This window comes from Leucoraja erinacea, chromosome 21, assembly GCF_028641065.1.
Source record: "Leucoraja erinacea ecotype New England chromosome 21, Leri_hhj_1, whole genome shotgun sequence".
In the NCBI taxonomy this organism is placed as follows: domain Eukaryota; kingdom Metazoa; phylum Chordata; class Chondrichthyes; order Rajiformes; family Rajidae; genus Leucoraja; species Leucoraja erinaceus.
The window spans coordinates 27,064,482-27,088,539 of NC_073397.1; the positions used below are offsets into that span (position 1 = coordinate 27,064,482).

The 24,058-nt window shown below is 40.8% G+C and overlaps 1 protein-coding gene across 5 annotated transcripts in view; it reads right to left on the reverse strand.

The window, feature by feature from the left end:
• Nucleotides 1–23,667, reverse strand: part of bcas1 (brain enriched myelin associated protein 1) — a 91,376-nt gene extending 67,709 nt beyond the window's left edge. For 2 of the 5 annotated variants that reach the window (XM_055652456.1, XM_055652452.1), the window contains exons 1-4: nucleotides 23,534–23,666; nucleotides 15,434–15,682; nucleotides 5,023–5,104; nucleotides 1,859–1,928 (exon numbers count right to left, since the gene is read on the reverse strand). In XM_055652456.1, the coding sequence (XP_055508431.1) occupies nucleotides 1,859–1,928; nucleotides 5,023–5,094 (142 nt within the window). In that variant the 5' untranslated portion in view covers nucleotides 5,095–5,104; nucleotides 15,434–15,682; nucleotides 23,534–23,666. Of the gene's footprint in view, nucleotides 1–1,858; nucleotides 1,929–5,022; nucleotides 5,105–15,433; nucleotides 15,683–23,533 lie in introns of all 5 variants that reach the window. The other 3 variants (XM_055652454.1, XM_055652453.1, XM_055652455.1) reach the window with 2 other exon arrangements.
• Nucleotides 23,668–24,058: the final 391 nt, after the last annotated feature.

Here is a 24,058-nt window from a genome sequence, read left to right on the forward strand (position 1 = left end):
GAGTGGAGGGGGAAGGGGGGAAGAGGTGGAAGAGTGGGGAGGGAATCAGTCTGGTGATCCCAGGAATCAGTCTGGTGAACCTTCTCTGTACTCCCTCTATGGCAACAATGCATTTGAGCATTGGGCATTGTGACATCACACGATGGAACGTTCACCAAGTGCTGGGGCTCCTGCAAAGGCATATGTAAATGAATCCATTCCGATTGGACATCTGTGAGCATCGGGCATTGTGACATCACACGATGGAACGTTCACCAGGGGCTGGGGCTGGGGCTGCTTCTATGGGTGAGAAGCCAGTTTATTTTTGAAATATTGGGTGGGGTGGGGGGGGGAGAAGGATTTGATTTAAACCGTGTACTTAAACACGACGAAATGTAATGAGGAGCGGATACCTAGAAAGAAAAGTGAAATCTCTACCGAAATGGAAAAGATGTTGGCGATTCTGCGTCTGGTTTCGGAGTTGCAGGGAATGAAAGGAAGAAAGGCGGCCGGCAGCCATCCATGTAAATGGATCAATTCCGATTGGACATCTGCGAGTATTGGGCATTGTGACATCACACGATGGAAACGAATCAAAAGGAAGAAAGGCAGTCAGGTGGGAAGTACTGAGCCAAAATAGTGCAAAACACATCCTGTATTTTGACTATTACTCGGGAGATATTTCATTGGAAAGACCATATGTTTCACTCTGCCTTGAACAAACTGGGTCAGTGTGTGTGATGTCTCGATGGAGTGGCTTTACCATCCAGCCATTACTGGTCAAGGTTACCCAACCTGGACCACCACTTCCACTCAGTTGTAGCCAAACAGAAAAGGGTTGCAGCTTAAAACCAGATTTGTTTAGTTTAGTTTAGACATACAGCGTGGAAGCAAGTCCTTCGGCCCACTGAGTCCGTGCCGACCAGCGATCCCACACTCTATTCTACACATACCAGGGACAATTTATAATTTTACCAAGCCAATTAACCTACAAACCTGTACATCTTTGGGGTGTGAGAGGAAACCAGAGCACCCAGAAAAAACCCACAAATATCACGGGCAAAACGTACAAATTCTGTACAGAAAGCACCCGTAGTCAGGATTGAACCCGGGTATCTGGTGCTGTAAGGCAGCAACACTACCACTGCGCCACCATGTCTAGGTTTTATACAACTACTTGGTATAATCCACATCCCACTTGACCAGTTAAGTGGCCAGCCACAGTGGGTCTTCCATCAGGTGAATACAATGAGAATGAAAATCCTTAGTAAAAAACATTGATTTCTCCACCAGACAGACCCAGCATTAATGCTAAACTCTCCCTTGTAACTCAGGTTTATTTTAGTTTTTTTAATGAGGTCCTTCATGGTAATTCCGGCTGTTAAGATTGAAATGCCATCTGTTGATTGGTGCCATTTAGGCACGGATGTCTCAGTGACTCTCCCATCTTCGTGGAATGGTTCGTGGGACTTAGATGAGGTCGGAGTTATAATCCCTGAGATCTCTTCTCTACAGCAGCAAGCAATTTCCAATTTACACCAACGTGCATCTGCTCAATGCTAGATAGATGCTTTAGATCTCCTTCTCAGTTAATCCATGTGTACAAATAGATGAATAATTCCTTTGGTTTTGCACCTGAATGTATTTGCAGGATCATACATATACTTTGGTGCTGCAGGTACTTTAAACTGACTACAGGTTTTAAATCATCTGAAGTGCAAGATGACATTTGTTAAATGTTAAATTACTGATGGCTAGCTTTGTTCCAAGCAATCAGCTACAAAATCCAAAAGCCCAAAACATGGACCAAACAGAAGAGTGCTACAAAAAGCATTGTTCATCTTAACTTATAGATATAACTCTGACAAATCACTCTTACCCTGAACTGAACTTTGCAAGGTATTTTGCTGAGTCGGTCCATTCTGAATAATCTCTTGACTAGATCCAGCCTGTGGAAAATGTGTATAATTACCAAACGATAATACAGCGACTTAATTCATAATTGGTGCGTGACTAACTGAGGCACCAGTAACATTTTTGTATTATGAAATAAATAACTGGACTGTTTAAGAGTAGCAAAACCAAGACAATTTGCACATTGTACAGAAATGCATGGTACATACTTCACTAAATCAGTGACACAAAAGTCTTTACTAAAGTCTGACAAAATTGCATGTAAATTATTCGATTTTCTTCACCAACAAAGAAAATCCCTACAGACCAGTTCTCTATCATGAATACAACATTCACATACACTGATCATTATTTTGTTTAAAGAATAAAACACAAGTATATTGGGAATTATACAATATAATATTTATACCTCTCTAGAACCATTCTGAAAAACTCTTACCCTCCTTGATTTAAAATAATATATTATGTGGTTGCAGATCTCAGTCGCATACACAGTTTTATGAATATAAAGGACTTAGTGTTAATGTCAATATACCAAGATCAAAACTAAGGTCCTTACTGTGTGAAAACAAGAGCTCAGTTTCTCTCTATTTCTTTGGCTTTTTGGAACATAGTTCATCTCTATGAGGAAGGCCAAAGGACAAATGGTTACATTGTGATCTATGTTTAATATCAAGTCATAAAAAACTACTTTGAATGAGTAGCTGCAGATTCACTGCTCTGTCCTGGCTGGAAATTTCACTACAGAATATCTTATCCTTTGCAATGTATAAGAAAATGTATAAATCCTCGGTGTCTAAACTATTATTCGAAATTATGCTTTTAATTGTTTTTGAATAATATCCTTTTAATAATTCTAAAATGTTCACAAACATTCAAGCCTTTCAAGGACACTGGCAGTTGGTTCAATAGACACCAAAAGCTGGAGTAACTCAGCGGGACAGGCAACATTTCTGGAGAGAAGGAATGGGTGACGTTTCGGGTTGAGACCTGTCTGAAGAAGGGTCTCGACCTGAAACGTGAGTTTGGTTGGGATTCATATCTTTCCTCCACATTTCCAATATAAAGGTACATCCTTTTATTCTGTGGCTGTGCCCTCTGTTTCTAGACTCTCCCAATGCTGGAAACATCCACTCTATTTAAACCTTCCATCATTCATTCATCCCACATTCACACTCTCCCCCACTCTCTCCTACTCTCTTCCCCATTATTCAATAGTCTTCAGTTGATAAGGAACAATTAATATTCACCAGATACAAGGATAAGAAAGGTTTAGCGGGATGTGGGCCAAACATTGGCAGAAGGAACTAGTATGGACGGGGCATGTTGGTCAGCATGGGGAAGTTGTGATGAAGGGCCTGCTTTCATGCTATATGACTCTATGACTGTCTATAGGCATCACCATTGCCAAATTCACCATGTTGGGGATTATCCACTCCAAGAGATTTAACTAGATCTGCTGCATAAATATTCAGTCTACAAAATCAGGTGAGTGGTTGGATATTCTGCTGCGAGTAATTAGATTCAAGTACTGATTCACCATTAACCTGGCACCTATTCTAGGCACAAAATGCTGGAGTGACTCAGCGGGACAGGCAGCATCTTTGGAGAGAAGGAATGGGTGACGCTTCGGGTCGAGACCCTTCTTCAGAATTAAAGTCACAGGAAAGGGAAACAAGAGATATGGATGATTATGTAGAGAGATATAGAACAAATGAATGATAAAATGCAAAATAGTAACAATGATAAAGGAAACAGGCCATTGTTGGTTGTTTGCTAGGTGAGAACAAAAAGCTGGTGTAACTTGGTGGGGGAGGGATGGAGTGAGAGGGAAAGCATGGGGTTACTTGAAGTTAATATTCATACCCCTGGGTTGTAAGCTACACAAGTGAAATATGAGATGCTGTTCCTCCAATTTGCATTTAGCCTCACGCTGACAATGGAGGAGGCCTAGGACGGAAAAGTCAGTGTGGGAATGGGAAGGGGAATTAAAATGTTTAGCAACCGCGATATCAGGTAGGTCCAGGCAGCCTGAGGAAAGATGTTCAGGAAAATGATCACCCAGCTTATGTATAAGAGTTCACATTTTAGATTCCCAGTTTGCAGAAAAATCAACAAAAACAAATTGTGTAGAAAGGAACTCCAGACGATGGTTTATACCGAAGATAGATACAAAATGATGGAGTAACTCTGAAGAAGGGTCTCAATCCGAAACCTGACCTATCCTTTTTCTCCTGAGATGCTGTCTGACTCACTGAGTTACTCCAGCAATTTGTGTCTATCTTCAAAAGAAAATTCACTGGGTTTGCGATCCACAGTAAATTTCCAGTTGGAATTGATTTGGTGAACCAAGGATGTAGTTTGGACACTTTCCTGACTGCTGCTATAACAATACAATTCGGCTGTGTTGTATTGTTCGGCATTAATTGGACGAGTACATGTTCAAGTCTACCTGAATCCCATTGACCAAGCATGTCTCCCATATCATAATTGGTGGCTGAGAGCATCTGCCATTGGGTTATAGATTCTAGTTGCCCCACAGATACTCAAGAGCAAATGTTAAACTGATACTCTAAAAAGTTCCAGACACAGATAGAGGTGTCATTTTTAAACCAGGACTTCATCTGGTCCATCAAAAGGAGATAAAAGATCATATAGCATTATTTCACAGTGTTGGACTTAGTCCAAACCATATTTCCCTCTCAACCAATGAAAAAAATTTTCAACAGGTAATTATCACACTGCTCTTGAAGGGAACTGTATTAAGTTGTGTTCCTTGCTATGTTTCTTACATCACAATAGTGACTCCATTGGATTAGTATTTTGGCTATAAAAACTTTGGAAAGTCTGTGGTCCTCTTTTTTTTAGACTGCCATTTGAAGTTCACAATAATGATTCAAGGAACTTACTGTAGGATGTGACATGCTTTATCCATGCTGTTCTTTCAATGTAAAACTTCATTAAAACTTCTGTCTGAAGAAGGGTCTCGACCTGAAATGTCCCCCGTTCCTTTTCTCCAGTGATGCTACCTGACCCGCCTGATTTACTCCAGCATTTGTGTCTAACTTCATTAAGATTAAATAAGGAACCCATGGAAAATTAATTGAAGATAATCAAAGACCACTTTACCTTGTCTTGTTTCAGTGTTGCCGGTTCAGTCTCCGAGTGATTCAAAGGTTCTTGTGATTCTGCATTGCCCATTGTGAGTATACTGTTTGCAAACATAACCAGAATTGGAAATTAATTAATTTCAGCCTGCTATGAAAAAATAGAGGAAATTATAATAATACAAACTAAATTAGAATACACTCATGCGTTACATAGAGAGATGAAACATTAGGAATATTACCACAGGTATGAAAAATACAGTAGATCAAATCTGTTCTTAAAAGCGTGCAATGTATGAGATGCACTGTTATGCACCAGTAATGCCCTCTCTTAATCAACCTAAACTGAACACTAATTAATAGCAAAATGGATTTGAAACAGCTTTGGTTATAGCAATGATCAAATTGCCTCAGATTTGTCATATTTTTTCTAAATAGGCTGCTGTTCTCGTTCTTCATGAATTTGTCACCTTCTACTTTTGTTTAAAGACGCCAATGTCTACCGGGAGTGCCACAGAAAGAGTTAAAACGTATTCTTTCTTGGACAAACCTACAACCACCTCTGGAGAAATCGGTTGATTTAACTCCTTGATAATGTGATGAACCTGTGGAATTCATTGCCTCAGATGGCAGCGGAAGCCAAGATATTGGGAATTTTTAAAGCAGAGATTTATAGGTTTTTGATTAGTAAAAGCATCAAAAAGTTATGGGGAGAAGGCAGGAGAATGGAGTAGAGAGGGAGAAATAGATCAGCCATGATTGAATGGTGTGGTAGACTCGATGGGCCGAATGGCCTAATTCTGCTCCTATGTCTTTTGGTTTTTTTATGATCTTATGGGTCCAGGTGTTTCAGTTAACCTCCCTTGTCTGAAAGACAAGAGGGTGGAAGGTTATGTAACCACTGTAAACAAGGCCATAGGTGTAGGTGTATGCAAGAATCTGGGTGAGTTGATGGGAATGCGCGGTGAATGAGGGATTAATGCAGAATTAGTGTAAACGGTTGGTGCAAATTTACACTTGGGCTCACTCTCCAAATCCCACCCTCTGATCAGCTCTCTTCCCCTTTCCTCTCTGGCATTTCTGTTAAAGCTATTTGGTACAATTTGTAGTGTAACAAGGTCATAATTTTTAATTATGGTCCTAGTGAAGAGGTTGGAAAGCCAACCACTTCATTCTTTCTTTGAGCGCAGGGGGCTGGGGGGTGATCGTATAGAGTTGTATATAATCATAAGGGGAATAGATAGGGTGAACACACAGAGTCTTTTACCCATGATAGGGGAATTAAAAACAAGAGAACATATGTTTAAGGTTAGAGGAGCAATATTTAACATGAATCTGATCTATCTTTCCCTCTCAACCCCATTCACCTGCCCCCTCCCTACAACCCCTGACACCTGTACTAATCAAGAATCTGTCAATCTCTGCCTTAAAAATATCTATTAGCCTTCACAGCCGTCTGTGCCAATAAATTCCCCAGATTCATTACCCTCTGACTAAAGTAATTCCTCATCTCCTTTCTTATAGGTATATCATTTCATTATGAGCCTGTGGCCTCTGGTCCTAGACTCCCACAAGTGGGAACATCACAAAATGAGGCAAGTGTGTCACTTGAAAGTGATTCCACGGGCACTGGCATTCCCATGCACCTTCTGCCTTTGTGCTAGGTAATGGAGGCCATAAATTAGGGACGTCTTGAAGAGTTACCGACTGCTGCGTACTTTGTGGATGATGCACAATACAGCCATGGTGTGGCAGTGAAGCTCAAGCTTAAAATGGAGGATTGTATGCCAATCAAGTGGGATGCTTTGGAAGGTATCCAATTCTTGAGCGTTGTTGATGTTGAACTCCTCCAGGGTAGAGACTATGTAATCACCCTCTTAATGTGCTTAAAATGACTACTACCTTATGGTCATAGCCTCTGACAACATGGAAATAGGTCCTCTGGCCCAACTCGTCCATGCCGACTAAGATGTCCGTCTAAGCTAGTCCCATTTGCCTACATCTATGGAATCGTATACCCTGAGACTCTCCAGGTAAAGGAAACAGCCTTCAAGCCTCTTCCTCAACAACCCCTCTTTGGATCTTCCATTCTCAATAAGATCTCAGGACCAGGAATGAGTCGGTTAACATATGATGAGCACTTGACGGCACTGGGCCTATATTTGCTGGAGTTTAGAAGAATGAGGGGGGGGGGGGCCTCATTGAAACATACAGAATAATGAAAGGCTTGAATAAAGTGGATGTGGAGAGGATGTTTCCACTAGTGGGAGAGTCTAGGACTAGAGGGTCATAGCCTCAGAATTAAAAGGCGTTCTTTTAGATGAGGAGGAATTTCTTTAGTCAGAGAGTGGTGAATCTGTGGAATTCTTTGCCACAGGAGGCTGTGGAGGCAAAGTCAGTGGATATATTTAAGGCAGAGATAGATAGATTCTTGATTAGTGCGGGTGTCAGAGGTAATGGGGAGAATGGCATAGTGGACCTGATGGGCCGAATGGCCTAATTCTACTACTGGTACTTATGATCACCTTTTGTTCTTCTAAACTCCAGCGAACATTGGTTGACTACTAATTATTCCTTTAAAAATAGCCCCTTCTGCTGCATTTCAATCTTACGTTTCATCTCTGCCGCACAATTTTCTTAAAAGCTCCGAGCCCAAGACTGCACCAGCATTCAAGTTTTGATCTCAAACAAGCCCTGTCTAACCACAAGAGTTCCTTACTTGAGTGCTCCAACTCCATCGTAATAAGGTCCCAACATAACATTTGCCTTCCTAAGTACATGGTGATTTTCTGCATTTCATGTACCAGCTCTCAGGGGTCAATGCAAACCATATTTACCATATTCCTATATTTAAAAAAAATGTTTTGCTGTTCATCGGAACAAATAATACATTTTCTATATTATGTTTTATTTTCACCTTTTTTTCCCACTTAAACATTCCACTTTGTAGCCTCTTTGCAGGCTCCTTATGGCTCACTTTCCCACCTAATTTGAAAATATGGATAGGTTGCACTCTGCCTTTCCATTTGATCTATTCACGTAGGCTGTAAAATGGTAACAATCCAGCAATGACGCTCAGGCAACAACTGGGAAATCTAAACCAAATGATCTCTTCATTCATAATCCATGTCCTACGCTTTATACAAGCTCCCTGTTTCCTGCCCATTGGATCCACAACTACCTGGTGTGGACTTTACAGCAGGAGAGCCCACAAAACTCTCTAAATCAATCAATGAGACTCTTTCAGTTGGAAATCCCAAAAGTGGCGGCACTTGAATTAGCCCCAATCACACGGCATAGCGGTAGAGTTGCTGCTTACTGCGTCAGATACCCGGGTTCAATCCTGACCACGGATGCTGTCTGTACGAAGTTCGTACTTTCTCCCTGTGACCCACAAGGGTTTTCTCTGGGCGCTCTGAATTCCTCCCACACTTCAAAGACGTACAAGTTTGCAGGTTAATTGGCTTTCAAATAAGTTATTGAATTGTCCCTAGTGTGTAGGAGGATAATGATTGATGGCCAGCACAGACTCGGTGGGCTGAAGGGCCTGTATACGCGCTGTATCTCTAAATGCCTTTGCATGGAACCAACTGTCAGACTCTTTGAAAGGCTTGAATGTTTGGGAATATTAAAAAAATATTAAAGATATTATTCAAAAACAATTAAAAGTATAATTTAAAACACATGAAACAAGTTACATTTAAATTCAGTATTTACTGTAAATTACTTCAAACCTGACTTTCTCATTTGCAACCATTCCCGTCCTTTGATGTCAATGGTGTCAATGAACCTGCATGGTCACATTGGCATATTGGCCTTCATATTGGCCTTCAATATTGGCATATTGGCTTGAGAGTATTGAGTATAGAAGTTGGCAGATTATGTTGCAGTTGCATAAGACCATATACAGTTGGTGTGACCACAGTTAGAGTCGTGTTCAGTTCTGGGCACCATGTAAAAGGAAAGATGTTGTCAAGCTGGAATGTGTACAGAGAAGTTTTGGGACTCTATTCCTTGGAGCGCAGGAGGATGAGGGATGATCTTATCATCCACAAAATACACCACAATTATTTTCTGACAACACCTATCAAACCCATTGAGGTCGGGGTTTAGAAGCTTTATAAACTAACAATATCATTACTTGCTTAGTGCTCTATATGATAACATATACAGTGGAGGTGTATAAAATTATGAGAGGTATAGATCGGGTAGATGCACTTGCTCAGAGTAGTTGAATCGGGGACCAGATGACATAGGTTTAAGGTGAAGGGGAAAATTTTTAAGAATCTGAGGGGTAACTTTTTCACACAGAGGTGGGTGAATGAAACAAGCTGCCAGAAGGCGTAGTTGAGGCTGGGACTATCCCAACGTTTAAGAAACAGTTAGACAGATGTATGAATAGGACAGGTTTGGAGGGACATGGATCAAGGTGGGACCAGTGTAGCTGGAGCATGTTGGCCGGCGTTGGCAAGTTGGGCTGAAGGGCCTATTTCCATTCTGTATCACTCTATGACTCTATAAGTCAAACCTGACACAGGTTCAATGGGGAGATTTCCAAGTTTTGACAGGGAGAAAAAGGCAATGCTGGGTTAGGGGACTGGAAGAATTAAATCACAAAAGAGATGATAGTGCAAGTCAAAACGGTGCAGTAATGTGACCTAAAACAAAAAATGTGGGCTCAGAAGAGCTTGCAATAGAATGGTTGCAGGCACAAGCTGTGTGAGAGAAAGAGTTTGTGTTCTAATATTGTAAAATGCTATGCTGAGGACTGAAGGTTTCTGTGTATCCAATAACAGAATAAACACATGTCTTTCTAACCTGTGTAGGAAGGAACTGCAGATGCTGGTTTAAACCAAAGATGGATACAAAACACTGAAGTAACTCAGCGGGACAGGCAGCAATCTCTGGAGGGAACGAATCAGTGACATTTTGGGTTGAGACCCTTCTTCAGACCGTTTTGGGTCTCGACCCGAAAGTCACCCTTTCCTTCTCTCCAGAGATGCTGCCTGTCCCGCTGAGTTACTTCAGCATTTTGTGTCTGTCCTTCTAACTTGTTTGGAACAGTACGGGAAGTTAATGAAAGATCAATAAATCCATAGAATGTTAAATTGGTCAGCACCCATTGATCATCAGATGAATAGTTATTAACTATAAATTTCTGTAGATGCCATCTGACCTTCTGAAAATTTCCAGAATTTTCTGTTTTTATTACAGATGTGCAGCATTTCTCTTTGGCCTCTCCATATCTGGCTGAAGTATAATCTCTGTGGGTGGCGGGATGGGATGAGGGGTAGGGGGGAGGGTGACGGTGACCCAAGGAATACTTACAAAACAATACACATCGATTTCTCCCACACACGAGGCCTGGCAAAGCTCCAGGGGAAAAAAACACACCAACTATATTGTGCATACGCCAGAATCAATCAGGTTCAAATGATCTCAGCACCACTCATAGCATTGTATATTTAACCAGATATTTGACCAACGGTGTACTTTGTACTTTATATCCTCAGTTTCATCGGCTTTTATATTTGTTCTGTTCTTAATGTTGCGCTGGTTTCACCGTATTCCAATGCAGTACAGGTTCACCACCGATTGTCTGGCAAATGATGGTTCGGCAACTCCTTTAATCCGGACAGATTTACGAGAGCATTGCGTGTAGCGCGTGCTCCGTCAGGACGTGTGCCTCCATCGTGAAAGAGTGAAATGTTTACTTCTTTGTCGATTGTTAATTCTTTATTTCAGTTTCTAGCAGTCCATGGAGCTTTAGAGATATGGGAGGGGAGAAATTAGAGGACCAGAGGTGACTGGTTGAATTATTATTATGTGACCTCTGTTTGTCTGGCAAAATGGATAATCCGGCAAGGCTCTGGAAGCAAGAGTGCCGGAAAATCGATGGTGGAACTGCACTTGTTGCAGTTATAGTAATGAACCATAGAACTCAAATTTCACTGTACCTTAATTGGTGCATGTGACAATTAAATTGAATCTTGAATCTTGATCTAGTATTTGAAATGCCTTCATAAATACTCAGGTCACCAGCACAACAGAAAGATGCAATAAAAGACACAAAGTGATGGAGTAACTCAGTGGGTCAGGCATCTCTGGAGAACATGGATTGGTGACATTTTGGGTCGGGACCCTTCTTCAGACTGATTGAGGTGGGGGTGGGGGAAGAAAGCTGGAAGACAGGGGGCAGGTAATAGGTGGATACAGACGAGGGATTATTTGATAGGCAGATGATTAGACAAATATTAAATACAGAAGGTATGAGGCAAGGAGGATTGAAGTGTTGCATTCTGTGTTTTGCATTCAGAATAGGTCTGATAACTCAACATTAAGCATCCATAAGATGCTGTGGATCATTGGCAGCAATGACAGGAATACATTCCACCACAGTCTTCAGAATCATAGCCCTCCATGCTATTCAGTCTACCTATCAATTCTATCAATTCGAAACAAACATGGTACAGAGAGATGAGGAATGTCATGCCGGGAAAAAAAAAATTAAACACTATGGCAGGTCAGGGCAGCACGGTGGCGCAGTGATAGAGTTCCTGCCTCACTGCGCCAGAGACCCGGCTTTGATTCTGACTACAGGTGCTGTCTGTACGGAGTTTGTACCTTCTACCCGTTTCCATGTGAGTTTTCCCCAGGTGCTCCGGTTTCCCCCCACACTCCTAAAGACGTACAGGCTTGTAGGTTAATTGGTTTTGGTAAAGATTGTAAATTGCCCCTAATGTGTAGGATAGTGCTAGTGTACGTGGAATCGCTGGTCGGCGCAGGCACGATGGGCTTAAGGGCCTATTTCCACACTGCATTTCTAAACTAAACTAAACTAAACCAAAAAATGAGAAGCCATGCATGCTAAAAGCAGAATGCAGTAGCTAAGTGATCACACAACCACCAAGTCAGAGTAAATGTACTCCCGTTGTAAACAGCAGTGAACAATTAAACTGTGGCTGGAAGGAGAAGTCTCCAACAATTCATGTTGAGGAAAGTGCGCATCCTCAATAATGTTGGGAACCCACCACCTGTGTCAAGGGCAAGGCTAAAGCATTTATTCCACCATCTTCGGCCAAAACTGCTGATATAGCAATAAAAGAACACTAAGGTTGAGGAAACAACAGACAATAGACAATAGACAATAGGTGCAGGAGTAGGCCATTCGGCCCTTCAAGCCAGCACCGCCATTGAATGTGCTCATGGCTAAACATTGCAAGACTGGTTTCATAATGTCATTATTTGAGTTAATTAATGATGACAACCTATATTGAAGAAGTGTCTCGACCCGAAAACATAGAAACATAGAAACATAGAAATTAGGTGCAGGAGTAGGCCATTCGGCCCTTCGAGCCTGCACCGCCATTCAATATGATCATGGCTGATCATCCAGAAAAGTCACTCATTCCTCTCTCCCGAGATGCCACCTGTCCCACTGAGTTACACCAGCTTTCTGTGTCTATCTTCGGTTTAAACCAACATCTGCAGTTCCTCCCTACACAATCCGTCAAGTTATGTGTCCTTAATTTCCCACTGGATCCTATTGTCCTCATTCTCATAAGCAGCCAAAATCCAAGCTGAGGGTGCGATGTGCGGGTTCCCAATGGGAACTTGAGCAGGTCCAAGAGCTAAGGTGGAGCTGTGGAGTACATCATGTAAGAATCATAGAACCCTTCAGCACCAAACAGGCCTTTCAGCCCACCCGGGCCATGTCAACCATCAATTACCTCTCTATACTGATCACATTTACCAACACTTGCTCAGGTACCTTGGCAAGGGCAGCAGCGGTTTGAGCTGATTCATGAATGCTTCGAACACTGACAGGAGTGGCAAGATTTGAATCAACTTCAGGTTTGTGCTTCACAAACCCAGCGCCACTCCTCACTCCAGCATTCTTGTTAGATGAGAGTAATTGTCACAACTTTGCATACTGTATTCCACACCCAAATTAACAGCGGTTCCAGATTGCATGCAACACTTTGATCTTGCTTCACAGTTTGGCTTGTTTTGCCTTATTCCACCATTCAAACTTTACATGGCTCTTGCTTGTGTTGCAACAGACTATAGAACAGAAGGCTTTGGACAGGGCATCAATAATGGTCCATGGACGTGTGAATGGAATCCATTTCACACTGGAACGACCAACTCCAAGCTCTGCACAACGACCTATCATTTTTGTGGCAAATTCGTTCATGTAACTACATAATATTCTGACAAGCATCCAAGGGCTTCAAGTTCCTTACATTTATCAATAAACATTACCTTACAATCTTACCCATCAAAGTCTTCTGTTTAACTTGCATTAGCAAAAATCATGGGCAACCTATTCCTCCAGCACGTTACCTGCTTACTTGCTTACATGGTATATGTAGCATATACTACATAAATGCCACATAGACCATATACATCTGATATATGTAGATATATCACATACCACTGGCCACACTCACCATATGTATACACTGTCTCTCTTTTTACTCTAACTTAAATGTAGCGATAGTATCTGAGTTTGTCTTGGTCATCACTGTTCGACAGGCCCTTCATACCTCAGCCCTGCTATCATAATTGGGTACCTGACTGGGATAAGGAACAAGGGTAACGTCGCACAATGTGGTTCTCCGAAAAGTAAAAGTTGTATGCCACACCATTGGTTTACTGTAAATCTGCGGAAAGCTTTAACTGAGGGATATCAGGGAACTTTGTGTCACATCTCATTCAGGTCTTGGGACTTGATTCATGACGTTGGCCTTCAGACCGATTTGCTACTATTGCATTCTGCTCAGATGTCGAGAGGCTCACAGGATCCTTGAGAGAACAGCGTCCAAAACTCTTGGATTACACTCACCATTTTTTTTTCAGATTAAATGGGTCTGCAGAGTTTCTGTTCCAGCTTCAAAGCACCTTCTTTTTTTTTAACTTCAAGCTCCCTATACGTGATGCTAGCTATCCGTGGTATCAGCAGCCTGCTGATGGATCCAGCCAATGAATAGCGAAATCACAGCTAGTGGACATTGGCCCTCCTTACCCCTGACTCAACCTGCAAATGAACCTGATGGGAACCCTACACCAGCACTTCCAATTCCCTTTGCACCTCCTATTGGATTCAGAAATTGATCAGCCACGATTGAATGGCGGAGTAGACTCGGTGGGCTGAATGGCCTAAATCTGCTCCTATGGTCTGATGGACATCAATATCAGTGTGAATGCACAAAGAGATCAAAGTTAACATGCTATTTGGCACTGAAATCGGCAAGTGCAATGAATTGCTTATTGCAATCGCTACTGCAGGCTTTTGGGGGCAATCAAACGTAGCCCTTGCAAACATATAAATCCCAGTATGCTGTTGCAGCAGCTAGTGTAATTGTTCTGGATGTACACTTACTGTTTCACATGTACTGCACTTCTTATATTGAGAATGAATAAGAACATCTTTAGATAGACACAAAATACTGGAGTGATGACCCATTCCTTCTATCCAGAGATGCTGCCTGTTCCGCCAAGTTCCTCCAGCATTTTGTGTCTATCTGTCTAACCAGCATCTGCAGATCCTTCGTACACATAAGAACATCTATAGTTTGGCAAACGTCTCAAGAGCATAAACAATCAGGTAATTAAACCAAAGCAACAATAAAATACATTTGTAAAATATTATTAATCATTAAAAAACACATGAATGAACTTTAGTACTTTATTCAAAAATGAATGCATGTCTATCTTCTGTTGAAGTGAACATTGACAGGACATTGACAGAAACCTTGGTTAAAGAGATTGGTTTTAAATCATTTTGTTTCTGAGAGGGACAGAATTTGAAATGATCTGGTGGAGCGACAAAGACAGCAGAAGAGACAGAGGGGTTTAATGGAGAACATAAGTTGTACCTGAAGACATGGTGATGGATGGAAGACAAATGGAGAGCAATGGGCCCAGGGAGAAACACTCAGAACCCAAGCTGGAAAGGGTGCAAGATTTTTGTGTTCACGTTTCCAGCATTTGTGCCTTAATGCCAGTAATCTGTGTGATATTCCGGCAACTTTTGCAACGCTTATTCTTGCAGATGGCCAGCTGTTCCCATGGGATAATTCACAAGTGGTTGGGCTGCACTTGAACCACATCTAAATACTGCACAAACACTTGTCGAACGTCAAGAAAAAATAACATTGTGCAACTGTACCCCGCGAAAACTGCTACAGGGAAGTATTGATACTCGTGATCATTTTGAAACTAAAGATAAAACCTGCCTCAATGTTGGCATGTTTCACCAAAGCGTGGCTCTTTAATTATACCTCAATTCGCTGTCACACTATCAGTCACATTTGGCGAAAGACCGCTTCAAGGTTCCGCAAAATAAGTCATTGGCGTTCGGCAGGCGGGTTATCTTTAAGCAGAAGAATATGGTATAGTCTATTATAAGGGAAAGAGGTGAAACTTGCCTGTAAAATGAGCACCTCGCCGCTCTTCCTCGCGATGTCCTCGGCGCAGCAGCGATTGATACAGAAAGTGGAAGGAGGAGGCGGCAACTCAAGCGCTGACTGTTACCGTTTCCTTCACCGCATTGGCTTCCTCGCCACAAGCGGCCACTTTCAATCGCGGCCAACAGCTACTTCTGTGCCTGGTGGATTCGCTAGGGTGGAGCTGTCACTGCCAGCCGCTGCCCTGGACAGAATCGGGTGAAAACAAACCTGCACACAAGCACACCCTGAAGTTAATTCACTGGAGAATTTTGGCAACGACTGAAATCATTTAGCCAACCCACAAAAAAAAATTAAGGTCAACTCGACGGCCTGAAGCAACTTTTATTTGTCAATTAAATAAATACTGCAGCATTAAATATCGAAGCAAACTAAAATAATTGTCGTTAGACTTATATTTGCTACTGTTATTAAGTGCAAACATTTTTCTTTCTATACATTATGTCACTTGTCATTGAATTGATTTTTTAAATCATTATTTCCATATCAATATTTAAAATAAACAAGTCTGTTAAGCTAAAAGACCATTCCAAAGGAATGTCAGGAAGGGGTTAAACATTAACAGTGCAACAGTTACAAAATTCTGAAAGAAACATCACATACATCTTTCAAATACTGATATAATATTTTATTGTTAGTAATGAACTGAAATGATACAGTGTTGTGTTGTACCATGAAAATATAAAACAAGAGCTGGCATTATAATGTTTTTTGTGGGAGTGAAATAACAATCCAGACAAAAAGCTTGAAGAATTGCAATGTAGCCACTGATTCTGTTCATGTGAATAGAACAGTGAACGAAAAAACTATTTCTGTTGAATAACCTTCAAATGAACACATTGTCTTGCTACGTTTCGCAACTAATGGACGTTTGCCATGGGAATAGCTTGAAAACTGTGTTCAGAAGTAATGAAAAATGAAAACACTCCGTTTCTAGACTGTTTACCCATGTTCACTTTTTATACACATTCTCATGAACTGAAGTGCATTGTCACAGCTGCAAGGAGGGACCATGCACATCTGGATTTTATTGATTCATTTTTGTATGTACATTTAAGCAGCTGTTCTTTGGCAGGGATGTTTTCTTTAGGGTATCAAACTATAATCTGTCTCCTCTCTCAGCAGGGCATAAAATATCCTATTGCTCTGTCTCAAAGATGAGTAGGGTTACCGAGATATCCCAGCATGTGTGTATTTGCACTATAAACATCCACAAGCCGACAATCTTATCCTATCTCACAATGAGGGGTAACCTCATTGAAACTTACCAATTAGTGAAAGGCCTGGATAGAGTGAAGATGATTTTGCCTGGGTAGTTTACACCCCAGTGGTATGAACATTGACTCCTCTAACTTCAGATAGCCATTGCTTTCTCTCTCCTTCCCCTTTCCAATTCTCCCACTAGTCTTACTGTCTCGGCCAACATGATCCTGCTTTCTCCCCATAACCCCTGACACCCATACTAATCAAGTTCTATCATTGTCCCACCCCCTCCCCTGACATCAGTCTGAAGAAGGGTCTCGACCCGAAACGTCGCACATTCCTTCTCTCCATAGATGCTGCCTCACCCGCTGAGTTACTCCAGCATTTTGTGTCTACCATGGATGTGAAGAGGATGTTTCCACTAGTGGGAGAGTCCAGGACCAGTGGTCATAGCCTCAGAATTAAAGGAAATTCCTTTAGGAAGGGGATGAGGAGGAATTTCTTTCAGAGGATGGTGAGTCTGTGGAATTCATTGCCACAGAAACATAGAAACATATGTTTCCATTGACTTGGCGGTGGAAGCCAAGTCAATCGACATTTTTAAGGCAGAGATAGATATATTCTTGATTAGTTTGGGTGTCAGGGGTTATGGGGAGAAAGCAGGAAAATGGGGTTAGGAGGGAGAGATAGATCAGCCATGATTGACTTGGCGAAGTAGACTTGATGGGCTGAATGGCCTAATTCTGCTGCTATCACTTATACATTTATGAACTTATTTGGTGGGAGCTTTTAGTCTGCCTGCTTCCAACAATGGTTACATTGCCAAATTCCTCCATTGTTGACGGTACCATTAAAGTTACCCTTTCTTTCAGAATGGATGTGATTGGAAAATATGAATGAGTTGTTTTTGGGTCATAGAGTCATACAGCGGGGAAACAGGCCGATTGGCCCAACTTGTCATTCCTGCTTTGGAAAAAAAAATGGGTCTCCACAGCCCCCTTGGCTGAGAAGCTTCATCTCATCTCATTGGTACTAAACCAGTTAAGACTGAAACTGTAAAATCAAATTGAGAATAAATTAATATGTTTTGTAAATTATTGTGAAGTTTACACTCCGCTATGAGGTTTTTAGGTGCCAATTTACAACTAATTTTCTTGCTACCCATTAGGTGTAAGGAAACAGAAAATGAACATAAGCTAGAGAACCATAACAAACTGTTACATTTCAAATATAATCTTCTTGGCAAAATAAACCTTCAAACAATCCATCCATCGCTCTTGCCTATTAAACTTAGCCTATGCATATAATTAGAAATTATGAGCTACACCCTTCCTTGGTCATCTGTTACCTCCCCTTTACTTTCAGGCTGAAGAAGGGTTCTGACCCAAAACATCACCCATCCTTTTTCTCCAGAGATGCTGCCCAACCCGCTGAGTTACCCCAACACTTTGTGTCTATCTTCGGTATAAACCAGCATCTGCAGTTCCTTTCTACGCATATAATGTTAATTATTTTATGTGGCAAATGCACATAATTTAAGATGATTTTTTTTTAAGTTTCAGTGATGACAAATTGAAAATATTGCTCAATAAACTGCAAGAGAAAAACAGCGAATGGCATAGCTTCCAACCACACCTAAACTTCCAGGCTGTATCTCACACCCATTCTCAACCAGTATTTTATATTTAAGTTCAAGCAATTCTATTTCATAACTTCCTGATATAATGTTACATGGTTTGCTCTGAATGGTCTTTGCTGCCAGCACTGTGATGTACAGTCACTCCGATAATAAAATGCTCATTTTATGCCCAATAAATAAAATGTTACAATATTGTAGTTTAGTTTAGTTTAGAGATACAGCACGGAAACAAGCCCTTCGGCCCACCGAGTCCGCACCAACCAGTGGTCCCCGCACATTAACACTATCCTACACACACTAGGGACAATTTTACACATTCACCAAGCCAATTAACCTACACACCTGTACGTCTTTGGAATGTGGGAGGAAACCGAAGATCTCGGAGAAAAACCAGCCGGTCACGGGGAGAATGTACAAACTCCGTACAGACAGCACCCGCAGTCGGGATCGAACCTGAGTCTCCGGCGCTGCAAGCTCTGTAAGGCAGCAACTATACCTCTGCGCCACCGTGGCTGCCCGATTGTAACATTTGTTTTTTAAAGTCTCACAAAATACTATGGACAGAGTTGGAGGGGAATTATTTCAAATATTTTCGCATGAATTGAATGATTTTGATAATATAATTGCATAGCACGAATGCTACAATGATGCAATCATACTTCTTTTCTTTTAATTAATTCAACCAGCATACTTGAAATACCATGATTAAATTTAACAATGTGTTTCTTTCATTTCGCAGAGGTCCATACAAGGGACAAAATGTAGATTCTCATTCCTTTAAATATATTTAAATGTATTCTCGCCCCGCGCTCTTCAAAATTTCCCAGCTTATTTACTGCTTTAATATTTAAACATTCCTAATCTGATATCCAACATTTCCATGACATTCCATGCTCCAGCGTCACACACCAACCCACCCATGCTTCACAATATTTCCAAATCAAATGAGGCAGTTTGCTTATATAAAATCAGTGACATTGTGTAGAATGAGGTGTGAATATGATACTTAAGCAGATATGTGAACATTAGCCTGAATTACTTTGTAATTAACAATCATTAATTCACCATCAGGCATTTTCTGCCATGATTATTTATTTTAAACCGTCATCCACTAGCCACACTAAACATAATGGGGGTGATCTGACATAATTGAAATCTGGACAATAATAATGTAATTACAATAATGATGTACCACTATAATCAGTAATGAAAACGGGTCCAGACCCGAAACATCGCCTGTCCATTCCCTCCAGAGATGCCTGATCTGCTGAGAAGCACTTTGTGTTTCAAGCAGTGACAGATACATTGCTCATAAAGATTTATACCCTAATTAATAATGTTGCAATATTAAATTGCCATTTAGTCACTGAATTAGGAGGAAATGTGTTATGCAATTCCTTATATAAAGCAAGAATAATATTTCATCTGATATGAAAAGCTTCCACACACCTTGTTCAGGTAACAGTAACATTAGAGTCATAGGGAACATAAGTGTAATTTAAACTCTAATTATTTCCAAAATTTGCTGCTGAAGCTACATAAACCCATTGAACTTCAAACTGGTTTTTTGAGCTGAATCTTCCTGAAGCTCTCCCTGTCATATTTCACAGTCAGGCACTTCCACCCTGGTTATCTATTCCTACAATTGTCACTTATCAAACAATTAGCCAACCATCGCTTGCCGCATCCTAGGCTTCATAAACCATTTCCATCAATAAATTAGACTATCTGTGACCCTCAGAGGTACAGCTTGCCTTCAGACTTTTCTATACAGCTGTAGCAAGTCACAAGGTGCTGGAGGAACAATTGGGTCATGCAGCATCTGCAGAGAGAAATAGGTGACATTTCGTGTCGGGACCTTCTTCAGATTACCTCCGTTTTCTCTTTCATACTGTTGATGGTCATTTTGTTCCACCAGCTCCAGAGCTGATATCCAGAGACAATATGTCAGAAGGACCTCTCCAAAGAAACGTATCTGTTTCCAGGAGCCCTTTATGAGTTCAGAACATTGCACAGCGACTCTAAGCACTTAAAAGACCCGAAGCGTCACCTATTCCTTCGCTCCATAGATGCTGCCTCACCCGCTGAGTTTCTCCAGCATTTTTATCTACCTTCAAGTGCTCATCTTGACACTTTTTCAATGCTGTCAGCAACTCCGCTTCGCTATTCCCTCAGGCAGTGCCTTCCAGGTACTTACCTGTCCCTAAGTGAAGAATGTTCCCCACATACCTTCTATAAATCTCTCACCCCATTGGTCTGAAACTATGTTCACCAGATTTATTTAGCTCTGACATGGGGAATAGATTCCTGCAGAATGCCCATCCCTTGGCTTGTAGCTGGTTGGGAAACTGTTTCCGGTAAAACAGGTTAAGGCAAAGTTGGCGCTAGGATCTTCATGTTGCAATGTGAGCTAGACCGATGTACATTGATGATCTTCCCCTCTGATTCCAGCCTGAAATCTTGCTGCATAAATTGTGTTCTATACATTTTAGTGGAACAGGTGAATTTGAGTGGTGCTCTCTTCTTTGGCCTCAATGTAGTCCTGCCCATTTAAATCGCTCACTTTATACAATTTGTTAATGCATCAAAATTATTCCAAAGCACATCTCAAGTAATATTACACCAGAACAAAAACAATTCAACTGGTGGCCCCGACTTAATCAAAGGGATAAGTTTAAAAAATAAACGTGAACGAGGAGAGAAATGTAGAAGTTTGGGAGTGATTTACAGAGGATAAATGTTCTACCATGAATTGTGAAGCAATTCATACCTTCCTAATTTAGTTGAAGTATATAATATTTTTTAGTTCTGTTTAGTTTAGTTTAGAGATTACAGCGTGGAAACAGGCCCTTCAGCCCACCGAGTCCGCCCCTACCAGCTATCCACACACATTAACACTATCTTGTACACACCAGGGACATTTACACCCAGCCAATTAACCTACAAACCTGGAGTTTCAGTCTTAGGACTCTGAAGAAAGTTTCCAAACCAAAATATCACTTAACCATGTGTGAAAAAGTGGTCAGTGAGGACTCGGTGTGCAGAAGGGTCAGTTTCCATGCAGTATCGCTTAAACTTAAAGACGTCATCTAGAGATAGGCACAAAGATCTGGAGTAACTCAGTGGATCAGGCAGCATCTCTGGAGACAAAGGATGGGTGATGTTTTGGGTTGGGAGGGACCCTTCTTGAGACTCCAGAGATGCTGCCTGACTCACTGTGTTACTCCAGCCCTTTGTGGTATTTATTTTGTAAACCAGCATCTGCAGTTCTTTGTTTCTCCATATTCAAGAATGAGACTCTTCATGGCCAGGGTTAACAAAGGATAAAGGGATATTGTACAAAGTGAAACTGATGTTGAAGGTCAGGCACAATTTTATTGAATGAAGGAGCAGACCAGAAAGTCCATTTCTAATTTTCATTGTGTTTCCTCAATCAGGATACAAGCCCTGTGCAACAATCAGTACATGAAATGAACAGAAACTTTTATTTCCTCGCCACTCCAAGCCAGACTTATAGCTTCAATCTTACTTGAAACAACAGAGGCCTGACTAAGAATGATGCAATTGTAATGTTTTTTGCATATCTTGCATTAATTGTTCTATATCTCTCTACATCATCGTCTATATCTCTCGTTTCCCTTTCCCGTGACTTTCAGTGTGAAGAAGGGTCTCGGCCCAAAACATCACCTATTCCTTCTCTCCAGAGATGCTGCCTGTCCTGCTGAGTTACTCCAGCTTTTTGTGTCTATGATGCAAGACTTAGGAGAGGTGAAATATGGCAAATCTGGTCTGAATAGAATCTTCCCTCTCTTGTTAAATTGAGTGCAAATTTCTTGGTGACTAAATCCTATATGTGTCAGATTGTTTTTTTTTCCTGTTAGATGGAATAGGGAATAGCTAAGTATTGGGGAATCATAAACCATACAAAATGAATACAAATGAACGCAGTGGGTGGAACAAGTGTTGTACTGTACTGTACAGGACTATGGATGCCATTATTTTCCTCCTGTTGTTCCCACATTCTTCAAGCTAGAAAGTACATGTCACATCTGTTCATGGTGTGCTGTTTTATTTGAACAGTTTCTTCTCCACCCACAAGCAAGCATTTTATATTGTATTTCACTGGTACCATGGCTTGGAGTTCTGAGATTTTTTTCAATGAGTACACTTTGTTTTTACTATCCCACGACACAGGGCCACGCATTTAAATATTATTGTTGGTGATGCAGAGAAAAAAAATCTTTGCCTTGTAGCATGTATAGTAGGATGCATTTGTATCTGATGAGTGGCAGTCTTGAAAATAAAATACTGAAATTCATATTATGTTAAAGTGATTAAGCTGATCAGAAAAAAAAACATTAAAGCACATTACATGTATTAACATTTTACAGTTTTCACATTTCTGGAAATGGTGACACAAATTCCCCATTAATGTAAAAGCTGATGAATGTTTACATAAAATCTTTAACTTTAAGATAGGTATGCGTTGTAATCAACATTTCTTGATTTGATTAGTTATTTGCTTCCATAATGCTCAGCCCTTACAAATATTTTCACACTGTTGATAAAAATCTGTTCCACCCATGGCTGGTTTTGATAGACACCTTTGCTCCTTCTAGTCATTGTACATCACAAATGATTGGATGAATCATTAAAGTACCACATCTAGATATCAGTAAATGCCATTGTGCAGTGAGCAAATAGGGTCAATGTGTTCTTGAAACTGCAAGAGTGCTTGAAACTGTAAGAAACACAATACATTGTAATGTGAAGAATTCAAACAAAATAGGCACACCTATTAAAGTCTTACAGGTTTTTCCACTCTGAAGGATAATTGAAATGATAGAATGAAGGAATAGTTCTGTCTTATGTCAATGGAATATAGAAAATAGTAAAAGCTAGATAAGTGTGGAAAAGATCTCAAATGTACGTATGTGCATGATCCTAATTCACGTTACAAACCTTGTCATTTCAATCAAACAACTTGTACCAGAGTTTCGTACAATCCTCCATAACTACAGCAAAAGCCAGTGTAAATTAACACATTTAACTATCAGTGTCATACTTAGTCAGTTCAGATATAAACTCAGGTATAGCTGGTGGATTAATTACAACACAATGAGATTTATTGAAACTGAATGCCTCACCCTAAACAAGCATGACGCTAAACCACATGGATAAATACAAGTTATGATGTGGCAGTAAACCAGATAACTCACAGTTCCAGTTGCAGTCTCCATTCTAGTGCTCCAGTTATCAACCCTGCCCAAACAAAATATGAGGTGCTGTTCTTCCAATTTGCATTTGGCCTCACTCTGACAGGACAGAAAGATTCCCTCTCCCCTGACTCGCAGTCTGAAAGAGAGTCTCGACCTGAAACGTCACCCATTCCTTTCCTCCATAAACTCTGCCTGAACCACTGAATTTCTCCAACATTTTGTGTCTATCTTCAGTATAAACAAATATCTGCATTTCCTTCCTACACAACCTGATATGTTAACTCTGTTTATTTCTCTCCACAGATGATGGCTGGCCAATTGGAATATCCCCAGTCTTTTTTTCTCATTGGGGATGATTTGGTGTTTTTCTGATTGATCAGTAATCCTGCAATATTTTATCCGAAGGTTTGCAGATGTTTGACAGCTGGGGGGAAACTTCTAAAGGGAACAGGCTGAGTACATAAATAGACAATGAGTACATTTGTTGTTCTTAGCAAAGTAACAAAATAAGCAGATGTATTGGAA